At 44.1% G+C, this 24,904-nt stretch overlaps 1 protein-coding gene across 1 annotated transcript in view; it reads left to right on the forward strand.

Annotated features, from left to right (window-relative positions):
• The window catches only part of zdhhc20b (zDHHC palmitoyltransferase 20b), a 48,368-nt gene that overhangs the window by 7,581 nt on the left and 15,883 nt on the right, over positions 1 to 24,904 (forward strand). The window contains exons 3-7 of the mRNA XM_084325640.1: positions 7,927 to 8,021; positions 10,871 to 10,991; positions 14,936 to 15,005; positions 15,794 to 15,826; positions 16,578 to 16,698. Coding sequence (XP_084181766.1) covers positions 7,927 to 8,021; positions 10,871 to 10,991; positions 14,936 to 15,005; positions 15,794 to 15,826; positions 16,578 to 16,698 — 440 coding nt within the window. The remainder of the gene's footprint in view (positions 1 to 7,926; positions 8,022 to 10,870; positions 10,992 to 14,935; positions 15,006 to 15,793; positions 15,827 to 16,577; positions 16,699 to 24,904) is intronic.

The following is a 24,904-nucleotide window of genomic DNA, read 5'->3' on the forward strand; positions in this document are numbered from 1 at the left end:
ACCCCATCAGCTTCCCATAGTTACTCCCGGGTGGCTTGTGACCCGTTTGTTTACATTCCTGAATCACATGCGCCACAGGGATAATAGTACTGTGACCTGACATCCCCCCCAATGTCTTGTTTCATAATACAAGGTTTTTTCCTAACCATTTTGTGACCGCACCATTTGCTACATTATGTGCACAAATATAATCATATATGCATATATACAGCTCTTTAACACTTTCCACGCCAGACCCGATGATAGTCGGGTTAACTCGCCGAACGTTCAGCGCCAGACCCGAGTATAGTCGGGTTTTGGTCGTTATTTCTTTTATTCGCTATTTCCATTCATATCCATCCAGGGAGCCTGATGTTATCATTGGGAATGGGTCTAAGATTGCAAAAGTCCAATACTGCTGCCTGGTGGGTTGAGGCCTGTATTGCACATCCTTTGAAACTCTCTGTATTCGGGTGTGCGTTGATGAAATAGGTCCGGGCGAACTTTTCCTAGTCGGGCATGACGAGCGCTTATGCGCATGGATTTATAAGAATCAAACACTCCCGATTCATGTTCTTTGGTGGATTATGTTATGGACACGGATCGACATCAATACTTGGAATGGCGATCAGATAATTGGAATATTCTTTTTGGAGTACATCCTAGTCAAGGTAAGGGCTATATGGTATCAATCTTGCGTTGATCCAATAATTCCTTCATTGCAATCGGACCGTATGTGTGTAATGTACTGTGTAACGTATTCCGTTGGTGACGATCAAAGCATAAAAAATGCCCCCCCCCCCCCCCCCCCCCACCCTTTCATGCATTCATGATGAAACATAATACAGATAATATAGTAGCGTATACAGGCGAGAAACGGCACGGTTTTTAGTGAAATGCATGTATTGCTGCATAGCGTAGTTTTCTGGGATTAGACAGGATTACTCTAAAACTATACTCATATTCACCACGGTATAAAACGGGAATGTTTGGATGAGAAAATTATTTCTTTTTCACAAATTGAACGATAGATACTAGGGGTGTAACGATGCATCGATTAATCGAAATGCATCGATTCTAATGTGAAGATTTAACTGCATCGATTTGAAAATGTTAGAATCGATTATAATCCAAAAAAAATAGTTTTTTTGTTTTTTGTGTGTATTGTTTTTATTGACCTATAGTCCATTCATGCTGAGTGAATCAGTTCCCCCAGCCACATTTGTGTTTTCAAATCTTTTGGGGGAATTAACTGATGAAAATTAATCAAATCGAATCGTGGTCAAATGAAGAGATTTCATGATGCATTGAATCGTTTCAATAATCGTAATCGAAATTAATCGTTGTGAGGTCGCATCGTTACACCCCTAATAGATACTCAATGTCAAAAGCAATATTATTATATTCATAGCTATAATATATAATATAGTTTTAGCCCTGCAAACACCGCCACATATTCATATACTTTAAAGCGCTGGCCTTTCAACAGTAACAGTAAACGGCGCCCTCTGGCGCTGAATGAGTTAATGGCTTGGATTTGGACACACACACACATACTTATTTAATTAAATCGTAAATCCCAGCCTTTTTTGCGGTTATATAATAACACAGGCTGACATCGCAATTGCGATTGGATTAATCGTGCAGCACTAGTCTCACATAGACTCTAGTCTTACAGATACTAGTCTCACATAGACTCTAGTCTTACTCTACTAGTCTCACACAGACTCCAGTCTTACTCTGCTAGTCTCACATAGACTCCAGTCTTACCCTGCTAGTCTCACATAGACTCCAGTCTTACTCTACTAGTCTCACATAGACTCCAGTCTTACTCTGCTAGTCTCACATAGACTCCAGTCTTACTCTGCTAGTCTCACATAGACTTAATTTTGGAGCATTACTCCTGCTCTATGTAAGCCTCTCTCTTTGACATGTCTGATTCTCTAATATATTTGGGAGTCACGCCGCAACCAATTTGGTGTTTTTCCTCTGCGGAGAGGCCTCTGGTAAATTAGCCAGTGCATTAACCTTATTTCCTGTGTACGGTTGGGGTATCGTTTGAAATCCTTTTTTCAGATTCCGGTGCCAAAACCAATGTTTTAAAAAGAAAAATGTAAACAACAGTGACTATAAACGTGGTCACTGGCTTCTCTTGTTCTATCAGAGGCTCTGCTCCCTCCGTCCTGAGCGTCTGATGGAGCACATGGCTGCACCACACTGCTTAACAGTGTAAATGTACAGTTGGATCCTTGTTTCATTTCATTTCAAACCTTTATTTCAACTCGTGAGACACTGAGGTTAACCTCATTTACAGCGACGACAAGCTTACAAAACAAGACGTCGTTTATCAGCAATTTTATACATATATAGGCACAATAAAGAAGAATAAACAAGAATATAAATCAGCTAAGACGGTTACAAGTCGACACGGTGGTCGGAGATCATACTCTGCTACAGAGTCAGTCGGAGGACATTCCTGGTGTTGGAAGCATCAAAGGAAAAAGCAGTTTTTCCTACAGTAGTTCAGAGCGAACTGGAGGAACCCTATGAACCAGCCAGTCATTTGAATGTGTAGAATAGGTTCCAAGATTCCATTCCAACAGCGTTGTGATGTAAGAGGGAAGTTTACCAATGAGGACTTTAAAAATAAATATAGGCCTACCAATGATGTACTGATTATGATATAATGTTTATGATTTTGGTGGTTGAGGGTACACTCGCATATAACACACATATAAAATAAAACAGTGTAAACAAAGGTGCATATGAGGGTACCTATGCCCTATCGGTTATATTATACGTTACAATAAATATAGGTAATAAAGAATTTGAATCTGAATATATATATACTATGAGTAAAAGTAAACTGTATACACAAGGTACCCTAACTGATATACATCTTACGCTGTAGTCTACTAGTGTACACACGGTCTGCTCCCTATTCTCTTGCATATTAATGTCAGAGACTGCGCCTACGAGTGGACAGGTGATGTCTTGATTGTCTTGGTTGTCATACATGTGATGATCAGGCAGATGCTGCAGGTTAATTTCAACATAGTTAGTGCTGAGTTTTGCACATCCTCTAGTCTAGACCTGCGTACTACACGGCTGTGTACTTTTTTTCTTTTTCTTTTTATTGATCTTTTCCCCCCTCCTTTTTCCTCCGATTTTCTCCCATCCCAATGTTAGTCGTTATGCCAATTCCCAATCCCCTTCCTGGTCGCTGCGCACTTACCCCCCACAGTCGGTCTGGGAGAGTGGAGGCTATCACGTGCTTCCTCCGACACACGTCTAGCCTGCTTCTTTTCACCTGGCAGCGCGGACTCTCACTGAGAGGGTGTAACGTGTGGAAGGATCACACTACCCCCCCTTAGATCCTATCCGCGCTGAGCAGGCGCCCCGACCGAACTGTAGGAGTCGCTGTTTACAACGACCCGGACCCACCCCGCCAGCTTTCCCACCCTCTAATACTGCCAATTGTATTAGTGTGAACGGCCAGCCAAGCTGGTGACAACGCCGGAGCTGTGAGCTCGATTCGAACAGGCGAATCCAGCGTCTCCGGCGTTGGTGACGAACGCAATCTCCGCTACTCCACCTGACCGCCACGGCTGTGTACTTCTGAACTACAAGCAGATAGGGCTGAGCCCAAACGCTCGAACCTTCGAACCTTCGTTCGTTACGTTGGAATTCTAATTCTAAATCAACATTCGAATTAAAAGATTTGAATAAAAAAACAATAATCTTTATTTTAATTTTTAAAAATATTTTTTTCTATTCATTCTGTTTAAACCAATGGGTTTTTTCTTCACAGTTGCAGATACAGATTAGGCTACACTAATATTATAGTATTAAAAGAAACTGATGAGTTATATTCATTAGAAAGTTGATTTAGTTGGGCTGGGGCTTCTCCCTAGGCTGGGTCTGGGGCTGGAAAGTTGATTTAATAAAAGAAAAAATACTAATTTAATCACTTTATTCAAATTGAGGATTTAGTTTGAGTATATTAAAAAAAATATATATATGTGTATATATATAATTTATTTAAAATCTTAATTTTTTTAATTAAAAACGAAGGTTCGAACGTCCGTTAGCAAAACCCTGACGAAGTTCGAATCCCAAAAACAGGCTTCGGGGACAGCCTTACAAGCAGAGCTACAGGTGCTCCTAATGCTACGGCTGGTAAAATACCTTTTCACAGCAGACCTTTTGACTTGTCATAGATTGGTAACTAAGGCTTCACTCACACTGCAAGCCTTGGTGCTCAATTCTGATTTATTGCTCAGATCAGATTTTTTTCTTTTACTTTTTAAATGTGGCCAAGATCAGATTAGTGGTCACACTCCTGAACTGACCCGCATGTGCAAATGAACAATAAAGAAGATGACTGTTCAGACTGAGCCACGTTGCAAAAGATCAGACCTGTATCTGATTCAGGACCACATATGAAAGTTGCCCAAATCAGAATAGAAAATATCAGATTCCATGTTATTTGTGCCGTTCACTGTCGTGGAAAAAATCTGATCTGAGTCACATATGATCAGATTTGGGCCACTTTCGTCTGCAGTGTGAACGTAGCCTAATAACCTTTTGTAAATGGTGCATTTATCCAAAGTAAGTGCTTTACAATTTGTTCCTCACATTCACACACCGATCGCAGTGGCGCCAACCTGCTCATCGGGAGCAGTTAGGGGTTAGGTGTCTTGCTCAACACGCTGCCTGGGAGGAGCGGGAATCAAACCAGGAACCTCCGGATTGCCAGACGACTGCTCTACTTCCTGAGCCACTGTCGCCCCAGACAATGATGTGTCTGTTTCTAAGCTGGCCCCAGGCTTTTAGTTTCACTGCAAACAAATGTAAACATAAAACGTTTAAAAGATTAAATCTATGTTGGCGCTGGGACCCTATACCATTGTTTAAGTTTATTTGGATCCCCATTAGCTGTTATAAACAGTGGCAACAGCTACTCTTCCTGGGGTCCACACAAAACAATAAATACAAACAAAACATAATTAAAAATAAAAACAACAATAACAAACATACAAAACAATATACATAACATAATCAAACATAATTCACCCCCCACACCCATCCAACCCAACCCACCTCATTACATTAGCATTATACCAAAATATTACAAAATGACTAGTAAAATAATAAAATTATAGCTATATCAAGCATTGTGCCTGTACCCAAAAGTAACCTTTTTACTTGCTTTTTAAAGCTTTCTTGGCTTGTTGCTTGAGTCATTTCATATGGCAACCTATTCCACTGTGAGATGGCCCTATACATAGCAGTTATTTTCATTGCATTTGATCTCGGTAGAGGAATTGAAACATGACCCCTGGTGACTTGTCTTGTCCTGTGCTCATGTCGGTCTTGGGGAAAAGGTTATTCTTGAGTACAGGCAGTTTGGTTGTTTAGACACGGTTATATTCCTGAATAATGTTAGTAGGCTGCGTGTCGATCTGTCCGCTACTTTCAACCACGCAAGATCACTATGCATTTGGTCTACACCTGTTCTTGTTGTTGAGGGAAAGCTGTATTATTTCCTCCGGCTGCGTTTACTCTACGACACATCAAAATGTTTGCTGTGAAAATGATACTAAGACTGCTTCAAGGACAAGAACCAGGTGCTCGTTTGGGATTAGGACAATCGATAGACAAGTAGTTTGTCCTCTTTGTTGAATGGTAAACTTGTAGAATACTCATAGCAAATTTAAAGAACGCTATGAGCTATTATTCTTCCATGTCTGGCAAAGATAACGGAGCTGTGCAGTGGTCGAAATTAGAATAGACTAGATTCACATTTATTGTCATCATACGTGTCGTCCAACAAAGATAAGTTGCCATCCAACCAGAGCGCAAGGTGATAGTAAAGTGCCATAATATACAGTGTAATAACAAGTGATTGAATGGAATAATAAATAACAAAGCTACAGGGTAGTATGCTAATCTTGGGGCCGACAGTCGTCTGGTAAACGGAAGGTTCCCGGTTCGATTCCCGCGCAGCGCGTCGATTCGAAGTGTCCTTGAGCAAGACACTTAACCCCTAATGGCTCCCGATGAGCAGGTTGGCACCTTGCAGGGTTGCCTCAGCCGTCAGTGTGTGAATGGGTGAATGTGAGGAACAAAGAACTGTAAAGTGCTATATAAACGCACCATTTACGTATGTACTGTATTATGTACAGTGATGCATGTATAAATACATTATGGTAGTACTAGTAAGTCATACTGGGCCTGGCCACAGTGGCCAGTGGTATGACTAAGAGTAGATATGGGAGATATAGTATCTACAGTGTAAACAGGAATATTATGCATGTAATCAAACAAATAACTATATATAAACTCGCACAGTATTATTGTACATGGCTATCACACAATGTAGTGTGAGGTAGGTACTAGGTAGTTATGATTACAAGGCAGTAGATATAAATTGAGTAGCCTATAGGAAATAGGGTTCTTACTACAGTATAGGAAACAGCCTAGAGTAGGCCATGGAGTTCAGAGTTTATACCAGAGGGAGAGAGAACCAGAAAGAGGTCAAGTCTATTGGGACAACAGTGGATCAGGAGGTAGAGCGGTCGTCTGGTAATCTGAAGGTTCCTGGTTACATTCCGCCTCCTGGCAGCGAGTTGGAAGTGTCAGGTTGGCACCTTGCATGGTTGACCTTCACCGTCGGTGTGTGAGTGGGTGAATGTGATAAGTTGTCAACTTTGGATAAAAGCTACTATATAAATGCAGTCCATATGTTCCATAATGCTTTTTCTGTGGTCCTAACATCGTATATTGAAAGTTGCCCCTGTTCCCTAATGCTTTCTCTGTGGTCTTAACATATATTGAAAGTTGTTCCCTAAAGGTGCTCCCATGGTCAAGTGGACAGTGCGCGGACACTTTGAGCTTTCATAGTCGAGCGTACCTCCGCAGACCAATTTCCTACATGTCTTGCGCCAGTTTACACAATTTTTTCCCACGCTGTTCAACTTCTGTCATGTCGTCATCATCCAATGTCAAAATAAAGAGTCTATTCATGGGTCGGCAATAGGCGCGGAAAATAGGAAATTGGCCCACCAGCAATAATTTCTGGCCCGTCAGTTTATTTTCAGAATATGATATTTATTTTATTTATCATATTATTTTTATTATATGCATACTTTATGTTTTATCCATGTTGAGAGTGAATCACAGGTATATAGGCGAGGTGCAATGTACCATATAGGCTTGCTCAACATGAGGTGGACAGCGCGTGGTGCTGAAATGGCAAACACGCATTGCATGAAATAAAAACACCAGTTTTATTTCGAAATATTGGAAACGGAGATAACATAACATAGACATAGATGTTATCTCCATTTCCAATATTTCGAAATAAAACTGGCAGTTTTACACACTTCATTTAGAAAAGCCATTCAAACATCTCAAGTTTCTTCAGATAATGAAAAAAGACATGGTCCAAATGTATATGAATTGGAATGGGTGACGATTAGCTATAGTAAAAGAAAATGTTGCGTTTTACCGGACCAATCCTACCCATTTAATCATGATCCTGCCCTACTCTCACTTGGCACGGAGCGAGTGTTCAGAGTAAAATGCAGATCGGCGTCACATTAAATGCAGGTCGATGTTAACCAAAACGCAGAGCAGCTTTTTATGTGACACCAAGTGAGCGGCACGGACGTCCGCGCATTAGAAAATTGGAGCTTCGCACTTGGAGTCCGCTTTGAGTACGCTTTGAGTCCGCACGAACAAGTTGTTCCCTAAGGCATTCTCTGTGGTCCTAACATCATATATTGAAAGTTGTTCCCTAAGGCTTTCTCTGTGGTCTTAACATCATATATTGAAAGGTGTTCCCCAAGGCTTTCTCTGTGGTCCTAACATCATATATTGAAAGATGCCTCTGTTCCCTAATGTTTTCTCTGTGGTCCTAACATCATGTGTTCTCTTCTCCAGTCATCTATCTGGTCTGCTTCCACTTCTCCTTCGTCATGTTCGTCTGGTCCTATTGGAAGACCATCTTCACTCGGCCGGCCAACCCCTCCAAAGAGGTACAATAATAATAATAATAAACTTTATTTGTATAGCACCTTTCATACAAGAATTGCAGCTCAAAGTGCTTCACAGCAGTAAAAAAGAAAGACAGGCATAAAATGAGCACAAAATTGGCAGATCAAGAGCAATGCAGACATCAAATAAGCATAAAATGGGCATAAAATAGATAGCAGCAAAATAGACAGTCAAGGTAAGGTAAATAGAACATTAAATCACATCGTTTTTCAGATTAGGATCTAACATCTTAATAGGCCTCTTTGTTTACGGTTTGATTATCACTGATACACATAAAATAGACATAAAATCAGGAACACATAGAAATACGTGCTTCAGCACTGTAGTATTTTAGATGTTTAGAGCTGTCAGAGCCATAGGTCTTTCTCATATACTCCTCGTACATTATAGCATTACAAAGATCACAGGGCAGGAAATATATTCATTCAATGTCCTGATTATCCCCTTTACAAGACAAGGCTGTCTGTGTGGCTGACCTGCCACAACTCCTCGTGTCACAAGACGCGGGCGACCGTCTGTTCTGCATCTGTTGTTCCAGTGGACAGTTGCAACTGTGCCGTCGGCCACCTTGTTACTGATGTTTTTCAGCCTCTCTCTCTCTCTCTCCTCTATTTTCAGCCTCTCTCTCTCTCTCCTCTATTGTCAGCCCCTCTCTCTCTCCTCTATTGTCAGCCTCTCTCTCTCATCCATTGTCAGCCTCTCTCTCTCCTCTATTGTCAGCCTCTCTCTCTCTCCTCTTGTCAGCCTCTCTCTCTCCTCTATTGTCAGCCTCTCTCTCTCCTCTATTGTCAGCCTCTATCTCCTCTATTGTCAGCCTCTCTCTCATCTATTGTCAGCCTCTCTCTCTCCTCTGTGTGTCAGCCTCTCTCTCTCTCCTCTGTTTGTCAGCCTCTTTCTCTCTCCTCTGTTTGTCAGCCTCTCTCTCATCTATTGTCAGCCTCTCTCTCTATTTTCAGCCTCTCTCTCTCTCCTCTGTTTGTCAGCCTCTCTCTCTCTCCTCTGTTTGTCAGCCTCTCTCTCTCCTCTATTGTCAGCCTCTCTCTCTCCTCTATTGTCAGCCTCTATCTCCTCTATTGTCAGCCTCTCTCTCATCTATTGTCAGCCTCTCTCTCATCTATTGTCAGCCTCTCTCTCTCCTCTGTGTGTCAGCCTCTCTCTCTCTCCTCTGTTTGTCAGCCTCTTTCTCTCTCCTCTGTTTGTCAGCCTCTCTCTCATCTATTGTCAGCCTCTCTCTCTATTTTCAGCCTCTCTCTCTCTCCTCTGTTTGTCAGCCTCTCTCTCTCCTCTATTGTCAGCCTCTCTCTCTCCTCTGTTTGTCAGCCTCTCTCTCTCCTCTATTGTCAGCCTCTCTCTCTTGTCAGCCTCTCTCTCTCTCTTGTCAGCCTCTCTCTCTCCTCTGTTTGTCAGCCTCTCTCTCTCTCCTCTATTGTCAGCCTCTCTCTCCTCTATTGTCAGCCTCTCTCTCTCTTTTCAGCCTCTCTCTCCTTTGTTTGTCAGCCTCTCTCTCTATCCTCTATTGTCAGCCTCTCTCTCTCTTGTCAGCCTCTCTCTCTCTCTCTCTGTTTGTCAGCCTCTCTCTCTCTGTTTGTCAGCCTCTCTCTCTCCTCTGTTTGTCAGCCTCTCTCTCTCCTCTGTTTGTCAGCCTCTCTCTCTCTCCTCTGTTTGTCAGCCTCTCTCTCTCCTCTATTGTCAGCCTCTCTCTCCTCTGTTTGTCAGCCTCTCTCTCTCCTCTATTGTCAGCCTCTCTCTCCTCTGTTTGTCAGCCTCTCTCTGTTTGTCAGCCTCTCTCTCTCCTCTATTGTCAGCCTCTCTCTCCTCTGTTTGTCAGCCTCTCTCTCTCCTCTATTGTCAGCCTCTCTCTCCTCTGTTTGTCAGCCTCTCTCTGTTTGTCAGCCTCTCTCTCTCCTCTATTGTCAGCCTCTCTCTCCTCTGTTTGTCAGCCTCTCTCTCTCCTCTGTTTGTCAGCCTCTCTCTCTCTCCTCTGTTTGTGAGCCTCTCTCTCTCTCCTCTGTTTGTCAGCCTCTCTCTCTCTCTCCTCTATTGTGTAGAGCTTGTTTGTTGTCAGTGTATTAAAACATTTGTGTGTCTAAATCAGTGGTTCCCAAAGTGGGGTTCGCGATCCCTAGGGGGGTCGTGAGCAGCCGCGGGGGGTCAGGAGATGATTTCCAGAATCATAAAAAATAATTCAGTCAGGCCACTGAACTTAGAAGCAGGCCAGGCCGCGTCTATGCCAAATACAACACAGTTCGGTTTCCGGGTTCCTCTGATTGGCCACTAAGCCCACGTGACCGCGCGCTAGCACGGCCCCCTTATCGCCCGCTGCCGCGCTGTGAAGCGGAAGAGCCAGCGAGGCGACGCGAGGCGTGGTTTCAGCAGCAGCGGCCGTCTTCTTCCGAGACGGCTCGTTCTTATTAATCCCTAATGTCATGTATGTTGTGTATGTCATAAATGTCGATATGAATTGAAAATGGGGGACCCTGATGTAAACAAGACTAAAGTCTTTCTCTGGTCTGCATCCCCTTAACAATTGTGCGTATTGCGCCGTACTGTATTGTACCCATTCTGCAATCTGTTAAATAATAAAATAATAAAATAAAATAGACCCCCTGCTTAAAAAGTGGCCTGACTGGGGCTATATTTCGCATTATATTTCCTGGCCTGAATGATTTCCCCAGTCCGGCCCTGGTTAAAAGCCTCCGATGCTTATTAGTGCGTGTGCGTTTGAACATTTGCATGTTTCAACCATACATACAAAAAAAAACTTTGGGAATGCTTAATTAAAGGCTCCTCTTTCTCTCTCTCTCACTCTCCCCCCCCCCCCTCTCTCTAGTTCTGCCTGGCCAAGCCAGAGAAGGAGCGCTATGAGAAGGAGGAGAGGCCTGAGTCCCAGCAGGAGATCCTGTGGAGAGCTGCCTCATGCCTGCCTCTCTACACCCGCACCGGGGCTGGAGGTGGGGCTGTCTGTCTGTCTGTCTGTCTGTCTGTCTGTCTGTCTGTCTGTCTGTCTGTCTGTCTGTCTGTCTGTCTGTCTGTCTGTCTGTCTGTCTGTCTGTCTGTCTGTCTGTCTGTCTGTCTGTCTGTCTGTCTGTCTGTCTGTCTGTCTGTCTGTCTGTCTGTCTGTCTGTCTGTCTGTCTGTCTGTGAGTCTGTCTGTCTGTCTCTTACTTTAAGGGAGGGTGACTGTCCATAGGAGAACTCCTGTTTAGCTGGAAGTGCTGGTTTTGCTAAAAGTAAAAAATATTAGAATATATAGAAACTCACTGGACGTCTCATCAGGTGCTCTGTTAGGTCAGGAAGTCAGAACCAGTGAGATCCCAGGTAGCACACCGAGATCGATTTCTTGTTTTAGGAACTAGCATGCATTCACCACTCATATTTGTGACTCAGGCGCGCGGCTGTTATGGTGCAACATAACATAACGTTGAAGTACATCATCTGCTTTGTCCTTCTGTTTGTACCTTTATTTACTGCAGGGCTGGTTCACTGCAGGTCTGCTCGTTTCAGCACCGCCCTGCTTCACACTCCACACAGACCAGGGCTTCCCCCAGGGCTCGCAAACGCCAAACACCACTGCTAGAGAGGGGTCTGGAGGGGGGCTGAGTCTCTGCTATAGAGGGGTCTGGAGGGGGGCTGAGTCTCTGTTAGAGAGGGGTCTGGAGGGGGGCTGAGTCTCTGTTAGAGAGGGGTCTGGAGGGGGGGCTGAGTCTCTGTTAGAGAGGGGTCTGGAGGGGGGGGCTGAGTCTCTGTTAGAGAGGGGTCTGGAGCGGGGCTGAGTCTCTGTTAGAGAGAGGTCTGGAGGGGGGCTGAGTCTCTGTTAGAGAGGGGTCTGGAGGGGGGCTGAGTCTCTGTTAGAGAGAGGTCTGGAGGGGGGCTGAGTCTCTGTTAGAGAGGGGTCTGGAGGGGGGCTGAGTCTCTGTTAGAGAGGGGTCTGGAGGGCGGCTGAGTCTCTGCTAGAGAGGGTCTGGAGGGGGGCTGAGTCTCTGTTAGAGAGTGGTCTGGAGGGGGGCTGAGTCTCTGTTAGAGAGGGGTCTGGAGGGGGGCTGAGTCTCTGTTAGAGAGGGGTCTGGAGGGGGGCTGAGTCTCTGCTAGAGAGAGGGGTCTGGAGGGGGGCTGAGTCTCTGTTAGAGAGGGTCTGGAGGGGGGCTGAGTCTCTGCTAGAGAGGGGTCTGGAGGGGGGCTGAGTCTCTGCTAGAGAGGGTCTGGAGGGGGGCTGAGTCTCTGTTAGAGAGGGGTCTGGAGGGGGGCTGAGTCTCTGTTAGAGAGGGGTCTGGAGGGGGGCTGAGTCTCTGTTAGAGAGGGGTCTGGAGGGGGGCTGAGTCTGTTACAGAGGGGTCTGGAGGGGGGCTGAGTCTCTGTTAGAGAGGGGTCTGGAGGGGGGCTGAGTCTGTTACAGAGGGGTCTGGAGGGGGGCTGAGTCTCTGTTAGAGAGGGGTCTGGAGGGGGGCTGAGTCTCTGCTAGGGGGTGGTCTGGAGGGGGGCTGAGCCTCTGCTAGGGGGTGGTCTGGAGGGGGGCTGAGTCTCTGCTAGGGGGTGGTCCAGAGGGGGGCTGAGTCTCTGCTAGGGGGTGGTCCAGAGGGGGGCTGAGTCTCTGCTAGGGGGTGGTCCAGAGGGGGGCTGAGTTTCTGTTAGGGGGTGGTCCAGAGGGGGGCTGAGTCTCTGCTAGGGGGTGGTCCAGAGGAGGGCTGAGTCTCTACTAGGGGGTGGTCTGGAGGGGGGCTGAGCCTCTGCTAGAGAGGGTTCTGGAGGGGGGCTGAGTCTCTGCTAGGGGGTGGTCCAGAGTCTCTACTAGGGGGTGGTCTGGAGGGGGGCTGAGCCTCTACTAGGGGGTGGTCCGGAGGGTGGTTGTGCCCCTCGTCAGGCAAAAAGAGGCAAGAGAATGTGCATGAGTTAAGAAAGCCATTTGCAGCAACTTAATTTCAATGACATAGCAAACACAAGTTATTAATTTAAGTACAGTGTATAAGGTTGCACAATAGTTTAACATTGAACACGAAAACACATGCATACACAGACACACACACACTGGAACAGAGGGCAGAGCAATCACCTATTAGACAATGATGTGTCTGTTTCTAAGCTGGCCCCGAGCCTTCATTGCAAATTTCTTTTTTTTACATATTATTTATAAAGAAATGTAAACACATGGTGGCGCTGGTGCGTTGTCAATTGTCATAGTGACCCAGTACAGCCACCGTCTGTAAGAACACGGTTCCCTCTCCTCAGCTGTTCTTTCTTCTCCTCTGACGGGCGTGGTTTGAGAATAGAGTGACCTCTCCTCCACACCGGCGCTGAAGCGAACACTCAACACAGACCACGGCCGTTGTGTTGTCAGGCAGAGAGTTTCTGAGCACAGCGCTCTATAAAACAGACACGTGTTAAACTGTGCCAAAAACAAATTGGCAAACGGTCTTTTTTTCTGTAGACAAACCATTTCTCTGTTTATTTGTTTATTAGCAAAGGATCAAATTATATCAAAATATATAAAAATATAAGGTAACATAACATATTGCATTACCCAACATTATCATTATTGGCTCACATGTAAGATTTTAATTTCTTTTTGAAGCTTGCTACACCTCTTATGTCACTTGGAAGACAATTCCATGCCCTGATGGCCCTATATAAAACGTCTTTGCATCCTGTATGGGTATCGATGTGTAACGTTACATAATCCGACAAGGAGATGGATCTGATCTGCTGTAGCTAGGCTACTACTACATCACAACGAGCGCGAAGATTCGTTCACGAGATGGCTAAACCGTGATGAAGCCAAGCTGATCGTATCGATGTTTTATTATTTGTAATACATATTTCCCGTTGGATTAACGTTAGATCCGTGGATTTATTAACCTTGCACCAAAGCTGTTTACTTTAGGTATAGCCACGCATGATCTTTTTGTATCACAAACAGTACTGTATTTGTAAATCTGGTATGTCATAAATGTATAGATGTAGCAGTAGTAGCAGTAGGCTACTGTACTGTCTATCTGTATGTCATGTCATTATGAATTGAAAATGGGGGACCCTGATGTAAACAAGACGAAAGTATTTATCTGGTCTGCATCCCATTAACAATTGTGTGTATTGAGCTGTACTTTCTGGACTCTTTTTGTATCACAAATACAGTACTGTAATTGCAAATCTGGTATGTCATAAATGTATAGATGTAGCAGTACTGTCTATCTGTATGTCATGTATGTCAAATATGTTACGATGAATTGGAAATGGGGGACCCTGGTGTAAACAAGACGAAAGTCTTTCTCTGGTCTGCATCCCCTTAACAATTGTATGTATTGAGCTGTACTGCACTGTACCCATTCTGCAATCTGTTAATAAAGTTTTCATTCATTCATTCATTCATTCATTCATTCATTCATTCATTCATTCATTCATTCATTCACTGTTAGATTTTGCATGGGGTAGCTGGATTTACCCCGTAAATCTAATCTAAAGATCTCTGTGTGTCTGAGTCTGTCTTGTCTGTTTATCCTTCTGTCTGTGTTGGAGTTGGTTGTGTGGTAGTAATCAGATATTGACATGTTTTTTGTGTTTACATCTTGCCTTTCTGTCTTATTAGTTTGTTTCTCAGTGTTGCTAATCAGATATGGACGTGTTTGTGTCTCGAGGCTATCCTCAGGATTTTCTAACAAGATGGTGCTGACTAAAATAGCAAACACAAGTTATTTATTTTACACACACACACACAGACACACACACACACACAGACACAGTGGAACAGAGGAAGGCATCACATATTAGACAATTATGTGTCTGTTTGTAAGCGGGTCCCAAGCTTTCACTGCAATTCTTTTATTTGTTTTATAAAATAATGTAGCCTCTTATTGGTTTGTTTCTCCGTGTTTAATCAGATATGGATGTTTGTTTAAATGTTGCAGCCATTCGCTACTGTGACCGCTGTCAGGTGATCAAGCCAGACCGCTGCCATCACTGCTCTGCCTGTGACATGTAAGACACACACACACACACACACACACACACACACACACACACACTGCTCCGCCTGTGACATGTAAGACACACACACACACACACACACACACTGCTCCGCCTGTGACATGTAGCACACACACACTGCTCTGTGACATGTAAGACACGCACACTGCTCTGTGACATGTAAGACACACACACACACACTGCTCTGTGACATGTAACACACACACTGCTCTGTGACATGATGTGTTCTGCCCTACACACACCGTGGTGCAGCTCAATGGCCGATGGTGTCATGTAACGAAGATCACCTGCTGTTTGATTACAACCAGTTGTTTGCCACCAAGACGTCTGTGATCAAATACTAGGAATATTACCTACTGTATTCGGTCACTGGCCACTGACATAATTATTATATATTTCTTTCTCTTTTTGTTTCTATTTATCCTCTATTCTACCTCTCTTCTCTTTCCATCTTTTTGCTGTTGCTCCTCATCTCTCCTCACCCCTCTCACCATAATTTTTATTTTGTATCAATCTATCCTCTCCTCTATGGTCTATATTCTCTCTTCTTCTAAATTACATGCTATACTATGTTATTTGATACTATCTTGTCTAGCACAGTCTCTGGAGCGTAACAGTAAGAAGCATTTTGTATGAAAGTATTCTGTACTTCTGTATGACAACTATTAAAGAAACTTGAAACTTGAAACTTGAACTCTCTCTCTTCCCATCATTTCTCAATCTCTCTCGCTCTCTCCCTCCTCTCCCTATGGTGTGTCCTCTCTCTCATCATGTAACAGGTGTGTGTTGAAGATGGATCATCACTGTCCGTGGTATGTACTCACCGTTATTAAACTAAATAAATTTGTTGTTATTGACTTGTTCATATTTCATATCAAAAGAAATAGTAGCGACATGCTTTTTGCCTTTTTTATTTTTCTTCTCAGTAGAGTTGTCTCCTCCTAGTCCTCCTAATCAATTGATTAGTAGGTCAGTTTAGTCTCAAGTCTACCAAGACTTTATTAATCAATAAGTCAATTAGTACGTTTTCTAGTTATTTCCTGAAACATGACGAGCTCATTTGTGGTGAGCACTGAATGTATCGGCTCCGGTCACACTGCAGGTCTTAGAAGTGCTCAATTCTAATTTATTGCTCAGATCTGATAAAGTTTTTGGCCGATATCAGATTCCAGTGTGAACCGGTCACTCTCCTGAACTGACCCGCATGCGTAAATGAACAATAAAGAAGATGGGACGTAAAAAACAAATTGACAAATGTCAATCTAGAGTGACGTAAAATACCTGTATCTGATTTGGGATCAGATTTTGGCCACTTTTGCCTGCAGTCTGAACGTAGCCATACGTGTTATTGCTTGGTGGAAAACCCCACGTTTGATGTAAATGAAATAAAAAATCGCAGAGTCTACAAACTATGACTGATTTTCATCTAAGGATGTCTATAGGACAACCCAAGCCTCAGGGAGAGTTTCTTTTATTATTATTTTTTGTTTTTTGTTTACCTCATTTCCTGTGTCAGGGGAAGTGAGGTCACAGCTGACCTTCCTGTGTTCTGTGTGTTTTCAGGGTGAATAACTGTGTGGGATTCTCCAACTATAAGTTCTTCATCCTCTTCCTGGCCTACTCTCTGGTCTACTGTCTGTTCATAGCAGCCACAGTGCTGCAGTATTTCATCAAGTTCTGGACAGTGAGTAATGGTACCCAGCCTGCCTTTCACCAAACACAACCCCTGCACTACCAGTACCACCATCACCAGTACCACCATCACCATCACCACCACCACCACACCCCTCACACTACCACTACTACTACCAACATTATCACTATCACCACACCCCAGACACTTAGCTTGCTCGAAGTCGGCACACCTGTCCTGAGTCAGCTCAATTTAATCAGGTTAATTGAGTCAGCTTAATTTAATCAGGTTAATTGAGTCAGCTTAATGTATTTATCTGAATTTATTTCACTTAATTGGCTCGAGGGATCGGGGGGAGCGCTGATGATGCACCTCTCCTGCCTCTCGCTAATTGGCTCAGGACAGGTGCAAGCAGCCGTTTTTCACACTGAGAGCTCCGTCTAGACGGCACCAGACATCTGGCACCATCTTGCCACCTCTCCTCTGTGAACTGCTCTGCTCGCACCATCACTGCCTGTGTCGCTGGGAGCCCTCAGAACAGACCCAGAACAGAACGATGGCGTGCGTGCGCGTGCGTGCGTGTGCGTGTGTGTGTGTGTGTGTGTGTGTGTGTGTGTGTGTGTGTGTGTGTGTGTGTGTGTGTGTGTGTGTGTGTGTGTGTGTGTGTGTGTGTGTGTGTGTGTGTGTGTGTGTGTGTGTGTGTGTGTGTGTGTGTGTGTGTGTGTGTGTGTGTGTGTGTGTGTGTGTGTGTGTGTGTGTGTGTGTGTGTGTGTGTGTGTGTGTGTGTGTGTGTGTGTGTGTGTGTGTGTGTGTGTGTGTGTGTGTGTGTGTGTGTGTGCGTGCTGTTCACAGACCAAGCTTGTATGTGCATCCTGTCAGTCTGTCCTGCATGGTGCTGCTGACTGCTCTGATCCTCAGTAATGCTGTTCCACTGTTCTCTGTCCTCTCTCGCCCCTTCACCTCTTTCTCTCTCTCTCTCCTCTCTCTCTCTTCTGTTTCCCCGTCTGTTATCCCCAGCTCACACTGACCCATTGTTCCCTGACCTCTCTTGTTCTTGTTTCTCTCTCCTATCGTTTCCATCAGTCGCACCACTCACTCAGTCAGCCGCCAACACTTCCCTCCTCCTCTCCTCCTTTCATAAATCTCTCTCTCTCACAGCTCCACTCTGATCCTTCCCACTGCCCAGCACATTTCTCTCCTTCCATATATCCCTCTCTCTCTCCCTCTCCACTCTAGACACATGTACTTTCTTCTCACTCACTCGCCCGTTTCATCACCTCATTCGACCTTGCCTTCTGTTTGCCCTCTGACCTCCATCTACCACCCCCCCCCCCCAGACATGGCTCTAATGGAGGAAAGTCAGTGTGTTTGTGTACTGTATGTAAATATCAGGCGTTCCTTCTTCTACATCGACCGCATACTTGTGACGGTAAAGCGTCTAAACTGGAGCAAAAAGAGTAAAAGGAACTGTTTTGGGGGCTGCAAGCGGAAGGTTTTCAAACGGAAACCTTTTTACGTTTTAACAGTAAATGGAACCGTCACGATCCTAATCCCTCTCCCTTTTGAAAACATCCGTTTGCTGTCCGTAAAACTATTTTCCTTTGTAGCTTTGCTCCGGTACAGAAGTCAAGTCTGCTGTCCAGTCAGAAGTGTCTGATTGTTCACGTATGTGGTTCACTGTGAACTTCAAGCATCTGTGAAATTTACAACAATTTCCCGTATAGCATTAGTGAATAATTCTTTGTGTTTATTTTAACGTGTTTGGAGAGCCAGATGGGTGGGGTTTTTAAGGCATCAAATAGTTTCAGGTGAGCCGGTAACCAATCACAGATGCAACACTGAGGCTATGTTCGCACTGCAGGCAAGAGTGGCCCAAATCAGATCAGGTTTTTAAACTTTTTTCATGACCGTGTGAACAGAACAAATCTCAAATCTGATTTGGGCCACTTTCACAATATGGTCCTAAATCAGATACAGGTCTGATTTAATTTTTTTGCAATGCGATCTCAGTCTGAACAGTCATATCAGAATTCATGTGACTTTTTTTTTTTGATCCACTTTTTCTCCCATTTTCTATATTTTCTCCCATCCCAATTTCGTATCATCCAATTCAACCCTCCCCTGTCACGGACGCTGTTTCTTGCCTCCCACAAGCCGGCTGCAATGTGGACTAAGTCATACATAGCACAAGTCCCCTCCGGTACTTGAGGTAACAGCAGTCGCATCTTTTCACCTGCGCAGCTCGATCTCTCAGTGGCGAGGAGTAACGCGTGGGAGGCTCACGCTGCCCCCGACACTTCCTGATTCTACTGCGCAGGCGCACCAACCGACCTGTAGGAGTCGCTGTCCACAACGCCCGATCCCCACCCATCAGTTTCCCACCCCCTAATACGGCCAATGTGTATTAGTACGGACGACCAGCTAAACTGAAAGCAAATGTGGAGCGCTGGGCTCGAACTGACGAGCCCAGCGTCTCCAGCATTTTGTGGCGAGCGCCTTGCCCACTACGCCACGTAGCCGCCCTAGAATTCATGTGACTTTTACGTCACTCTAGAAGATTGACACTAGAAGATTGACATTCATCACAATTCTGCACCGGCAGGAGTTACTCTGTGAATACAGACATGCAAGACAGCTGTGATGGGGTGGTCAGTGGAGGGACAGGGAGGCTTATTTGAGGTGATACATCTGTACAGGCTAAACTTGAGGCGACAATATCATAACTCCTCTGTGTTTGAAAGCATATTGAAAGAAGAAATGTCTTTCTTTCACCTCCTCCTCACCCCCCATTATCATCCGCTCACAAATGAGCTGGCTTATAAATGAAACCATGAACTGTGACTTCAGTGACTTGTTTACTTTCATCATGGTTATTGTTAATCTGCGCATGCGGGTCAGTTCAGGAGTGTGACCAGTTCGGTAAAAAGTGATGTGAACAGCCGAACAGAAATAATCAGAATTCAGCATTAACACATTCCTGGCCAACCACGTATATATACATTATTGGGAGCCAGCAGTTGAAGGCCAAAAACGTATATATACGTTTTTGACTCGTTTTTTCTTTTATTCGCTTTTAATACCCTATTCAATGTCACAGAGCTGTATTTTGCCTGGAACCCTTTCTCTGCCACGCTTATATCCATCCTTGTAGCCAGTCTGCCAGCTCTATTTGTCTATGGAGATGTTCACCTACTTTGCAGGGCTATAACCTTTTAAATTGTATTGCTAAATTGACATTACTATGGCCCATTCAACATCGATTAGCTATCGTTCAGGGTGTAGGAACGTTTTACTTTTTCATTCACACATTCATACAAAAATACGGTCCTCTAGAGTATAAATATGTTTTTATCGTTTTCTGCAGTATTTCATAGAACGTGAGTTATAGCCATTAATGCATATATTAGATCATCAAATGCAGTTTGATAGCGATTGACGCCAGATAAAAAAATTCAATTGTACAAGGTCCTAAACGTCATGACTCAGCATCTGCTGGTGACCGGAGGGGGGGGGGGGTCGTTTATAATGCAATGACTGACGTTAAATGTTTCATGTAGTATGGGTGATATATTGATCATAGCAGTTTGTATGGATAATAATAATAAAAAACGCTGAAACTCACCGCAGCTTCCTCGTAGCGATGGGGGATGATACTGGAGCAAAAAGATCGCTATTATGGGATGTTGATCTAGGCGAACCATTTCCGGGTTGTATAATACTATATACGTCCAAATAATGTTGTTTATCGAGTTATGGCAACGGATCGATTATCCAGTGTGTCCAGATGGAGTCCCGCGAGCGGCGGACGGAATAGGGGTGACACCAAGCACTTCCGGCCCCACTTCCGGTTTGGCAACTCGCCGATCGGCCACCAGGTGGCGGTATTGAAGTGCTGGAGAGTTGAGCGGAGTCCTACAGCACCAGTCAAGGATCCGTGGGTGAAATATGAATACCATGACAGAAATTTGAAATATTGATCTCAAAGACGCTGTAAAACGTCATTGGCAGATTAAGCATGGCGAGGAATGCCGTCTTAACACGTCATCGGCGGAGAAAGTGTTAATACCCTATTCCTATTCAATGTCACAGAGCTGTATTTTGCCTGGAAAAGGCATATTGGGACTCGGAAGGTGCAGTACCGGCCAGATCCTGCTAGTGGCGCTGTATCGAGAATGCAGTAACCCCTGTTCCAGACCGGGTGCCACACTGAAAATGCTCCGGGCGCTCTTTTCTACTAACCTGAACCTAGGGCTTCACCCGATCGCATTGAATAGTTTTCGGGACCCCCGATTCATTATGCTGTGGTGGGTTATGTCGTGGGTCAAATGGACATATGATCTACCAGATGGCAATCAAATAATTGGAATATTCTTTTTGGAATCCCACCGGCCACTAGGGATGACCCCCGGACCCCGGTTCTAAACGGGAACCGGTACTATATTAGAAAAGACCGGAGTATTTATAAGCTCCGATGTCATCGGTACTGCAATCGATACTCTAGAGAAATTATTATTATTATTATTATTATTATTATTATTATTATTATTTAAAAGTTGCAAACGATCTCTCCTCTCTCTGTCTCTGCACGAGAAGCGAGCCGCAGCGAGTCATTATTATACACACACTCCTCGCGAGTCGCGATAGTCATATACACATATGGGTACTTCTTAATGAAGGTGCTGTCTCCGTGCTGAAGCGCACTGCACACAGACAGCTCTGCCTCTGCATGCACTGAGTCGTGATGGCGGATAGAGCGAAGCGGTCGAAAGTATGGCTATACTTTACAAGAGTCGATGCCGACAACGCACGTTGCCACAAGTGCAACAAAACATTTGCCAGTAAGGGTGGCAATACGAGCAATTTATCAAAACATCTGTTGGCAAAACATGATATTAGTGTGCAGAAATGCGCCGTATTCGACTGCCTTGCACGCAGTGTTCCATCTGCATCCACGTCCACTGCAGCCGGTAAGCCAAGATACGGAGTTGCCTAGGCTAATAACGAATTATTACAAATAGGCTAATAAACAAAATAATTGTTTAGCTACAAATACTACAATCTAAAAACGTTTTATAGATCGTCAAGCTGAGGCATCAGCCACCATGTCCCAGGCCCAGCCCAGTGAGCCCAGGGCCACCACACATCCTTTCTACCTCCACCACCCAAAGTCCTTTCTCCCTAGCAGCTAGAGCAGGGGTCAGGAACCTTTTTGACTGGGAGAGCCATAAAAGCCAAATATTTCAAAATATATTTCATTGAGAGCCATATAGTATTTTTAACATATAATAAATTAAATATGTCTTACTTTTAATGCGACTTCTGGTGCTGCATGGTTTTGCTGATGGCCTTGTAATCTGGTTCATACGTGGTGAGATTGAGCTTCATGCAGGCGTTGAGGCTTCCATCAGTTAAACGTGAGCGTAGGTTGGTCTTAATGTTCCTCATATGCGAGAATGACTGCCCACATGCATATGTAGAGCCAAACATGGTCAATACGGCAATACTCACGCTGCATTGTGTGGTATGTCACAGGAAGCTCGTTCCAAGTTTTAAGAATCAGCTGGTCTTCAGGTTGAAGATTTTTTATTTCTGTCCACTTGTGTTCCCTTGCCAGCTCTGCTCGCTATATCTTCAGCTACAGATACTATTAGCTGTATCTTCAAAACTAATTTCTGTTTACTTTAAAATGACACAGTATTATGTAAGGGATAATGTATGGCTACGAGGTCATTGTCGCAAAATAATTGACCGACACGGAGTTTAAAATACCGAGCCGCCGCGGCGAGGTGTTTTAAACGTAGTGAAGGTCAATTATTTTGCGACAATGACCGAGTAAAGCTATACATTATCCCGCTTATTACATGGCTAACTTACTAACAATATACCTAATTCATTTGACAAATCGCAGTTGTTCTGTGGCTCTGTCAGCCCAAATAAAGTGATTATTATTATCGCGGGCAGCAGCCTCTGTTCTGGCTCCGCTGTGTTCTGGTTCGCTCGTCGCTCCGCCCCCTGTCATCGCCGGCAGCACTGAATTGCACTGAAACAGTGTGTGTCAGTCAGTGGGCTTGATTGCGAACAGCTGCGCTCTGCGGTCATTATTGAAAAATCTGCGGTCATTATTGAAAAATAATGACCGCAGTCGGGGGGCTGTTGACCAATCACAAGCAAGCATTTCGGCGAATGTGAAAACGCCATGTAATAATAAGAAATATCACAAGTATTATTATTATTTTTTATTTTTTTTTTACTCAAACATTTCTGGGAGCCATATGCTGTCACCAGAAGAGCCATAGGTTCCCGACCCCTGAGCTAGAGGAAGGATGACAGAGGATGGGGTGAACGAGTGTCGCAGGGCTGTGACAAAGTTTGTTGTCAAAGGCCTGCACCCGTTCTCTACAGTGGAGTCCAAGGACTTTAGGTAACAACTAATCATTCAGTGTATATCGTTTTTTTATACATAGTTGTCTAACTTGTCTGTTGTTGTTGTTATAAGTTATTATTGAAGCAGCTATTCCCACCACTCCACACAAATTTACAATAATTCAATCATTTTTATTTTTATTTTTTTTTATATCTTTTTCCCCCTCCTTTTTCCTCCGATTTTCTCCCATCCCAATGTTAGTCGTTATGCCAATTCCCAATCCCCTTCCTGGTCGCTGCGCACTTACCCGCCACAGTCGGTCTGGGAGAGTGGAGGCTACCACGTGCTTCCTCCGACACACGTCCAGCCAATCAACCGCTTCTTTTCACCTGGCAGCGCGGATTCTCACTGAGAGGGCGTAGCGTGTGGAAGGATCACACTATCCCACTTAGATCCTATCCGCGCTTAGCACTGTAGGAGTCGCTGTTTACAACGACCCGGACCCACCCGCCAGCTTCTCCCACCCTCTAATACTGCCAATTGTATTAGTGTGAACGGCCAGCCAAGCTGGTGACAACCCCGGAGCTGTGAGCTGGATTCGAACAGGCGAATCCAGCCATAATTCAATCATTTCTAATCTTTACTGTAGGGAGATGACCAATGCTCTCAACTGCAAATATACCCCTCCCTGCATAAATTATATTTATTTATAATACTTATTTATAAAGTTGTATAAATAATAAAGCAATGTCGATTCTGTTCTTAATTAATTGTCTTTTTTCTTGCAAAAGAATGATCAAAAAGAACCGATAAGAGTATCGATAAAGTACCGAACCGTTAAGCAGTATCGATAAGAGTAGTAGTATCGATAAAATCCTAACGATACCCATCCCTACCGGCCACAGGTAAGGACAATTTAACGTCAATTTCAGCTTGATCGTGCAAGGATTTCATAGCCATCCCCCTGATCAGCGTATGTCATGGTAATAACGAATGCCGTTATTGGCAATCAATTAATCAGAAACGACCCCCCCCCCCCTTTCATGCATTCATGATGAAACATAATACCGATCATATGCATTTGATTTTTGAATTGTAGCGTGTGTAGGGACAAAACGCCAATGGTTTTGGTATTATACACGTCGCGGCTTATAAATAGCCTCACAGGAATTAGCCACGATCATTCCGAAATAACACTCATATTCACCACGGTATAAAACGGGAAAGTATGGATGGAAAAATTCTTTCTTTTTTGCATCTTGAACCGAAGGTTCTTAGTTCTTACTGTCAAATGACCATGATATTGTATCCATAGCTATAATATAAAATATAGATTTAGCTCTACAAACAACGTGACGCACAGTGAAAGTGTGTAATGGAAAGCTGGTGTAGCTATAGCTATCTGGGGAATTCCAATGGCCCCGAATGTGTTAAGGCCTGCTGTGTCCACATAGCCTAATTGACGCTTAAAGGATCTAATTCTGCTTATTTTCAACGTAGACCTGTTTTGTCTTTTCCTGTCATCTGGTATCTTACTGATGGATTCTGACCCGTGTCTGGGCACAGTGCGTTTCTCTGGGTGTTGGCTCCTGAATCCAGCAGGGAAACCATGCAACAGACGAGGAATGTTTCCAAAAGATGTGTCCTTTCTGAGTTAAAGGTTATAAAGACATCTAGCTACATTGGAGGATATTATTAAAAGGCAACACGTGCATGGTCCGGAGGATAGGATTCTGGTCAGAATTGATTGATGCGTTGATACCAGACTGGTATGATGATGCCACATAATATAAAAATAGGATCTAGCTTAAAAATAAGCAGAATGATTCATAAAAAATAAAAAAAATCCTTTCCTCTGATTAAATAATCATTCTGGCCTCCGCCTTGTAATGT

This window comes from Notolepis coatsorum, assembly GCF_963971535.1.
Source record: "Notolepis coatsorum genome assembly, chromosome: 12".
NCBI classification, from domain to species: domain Eukaryota; kingdom Metazoa; phylum Chordata; class Actinopteri; order Aulopiformes; family Paralepididae; genus Notolepis; species Notolepis coatsorum.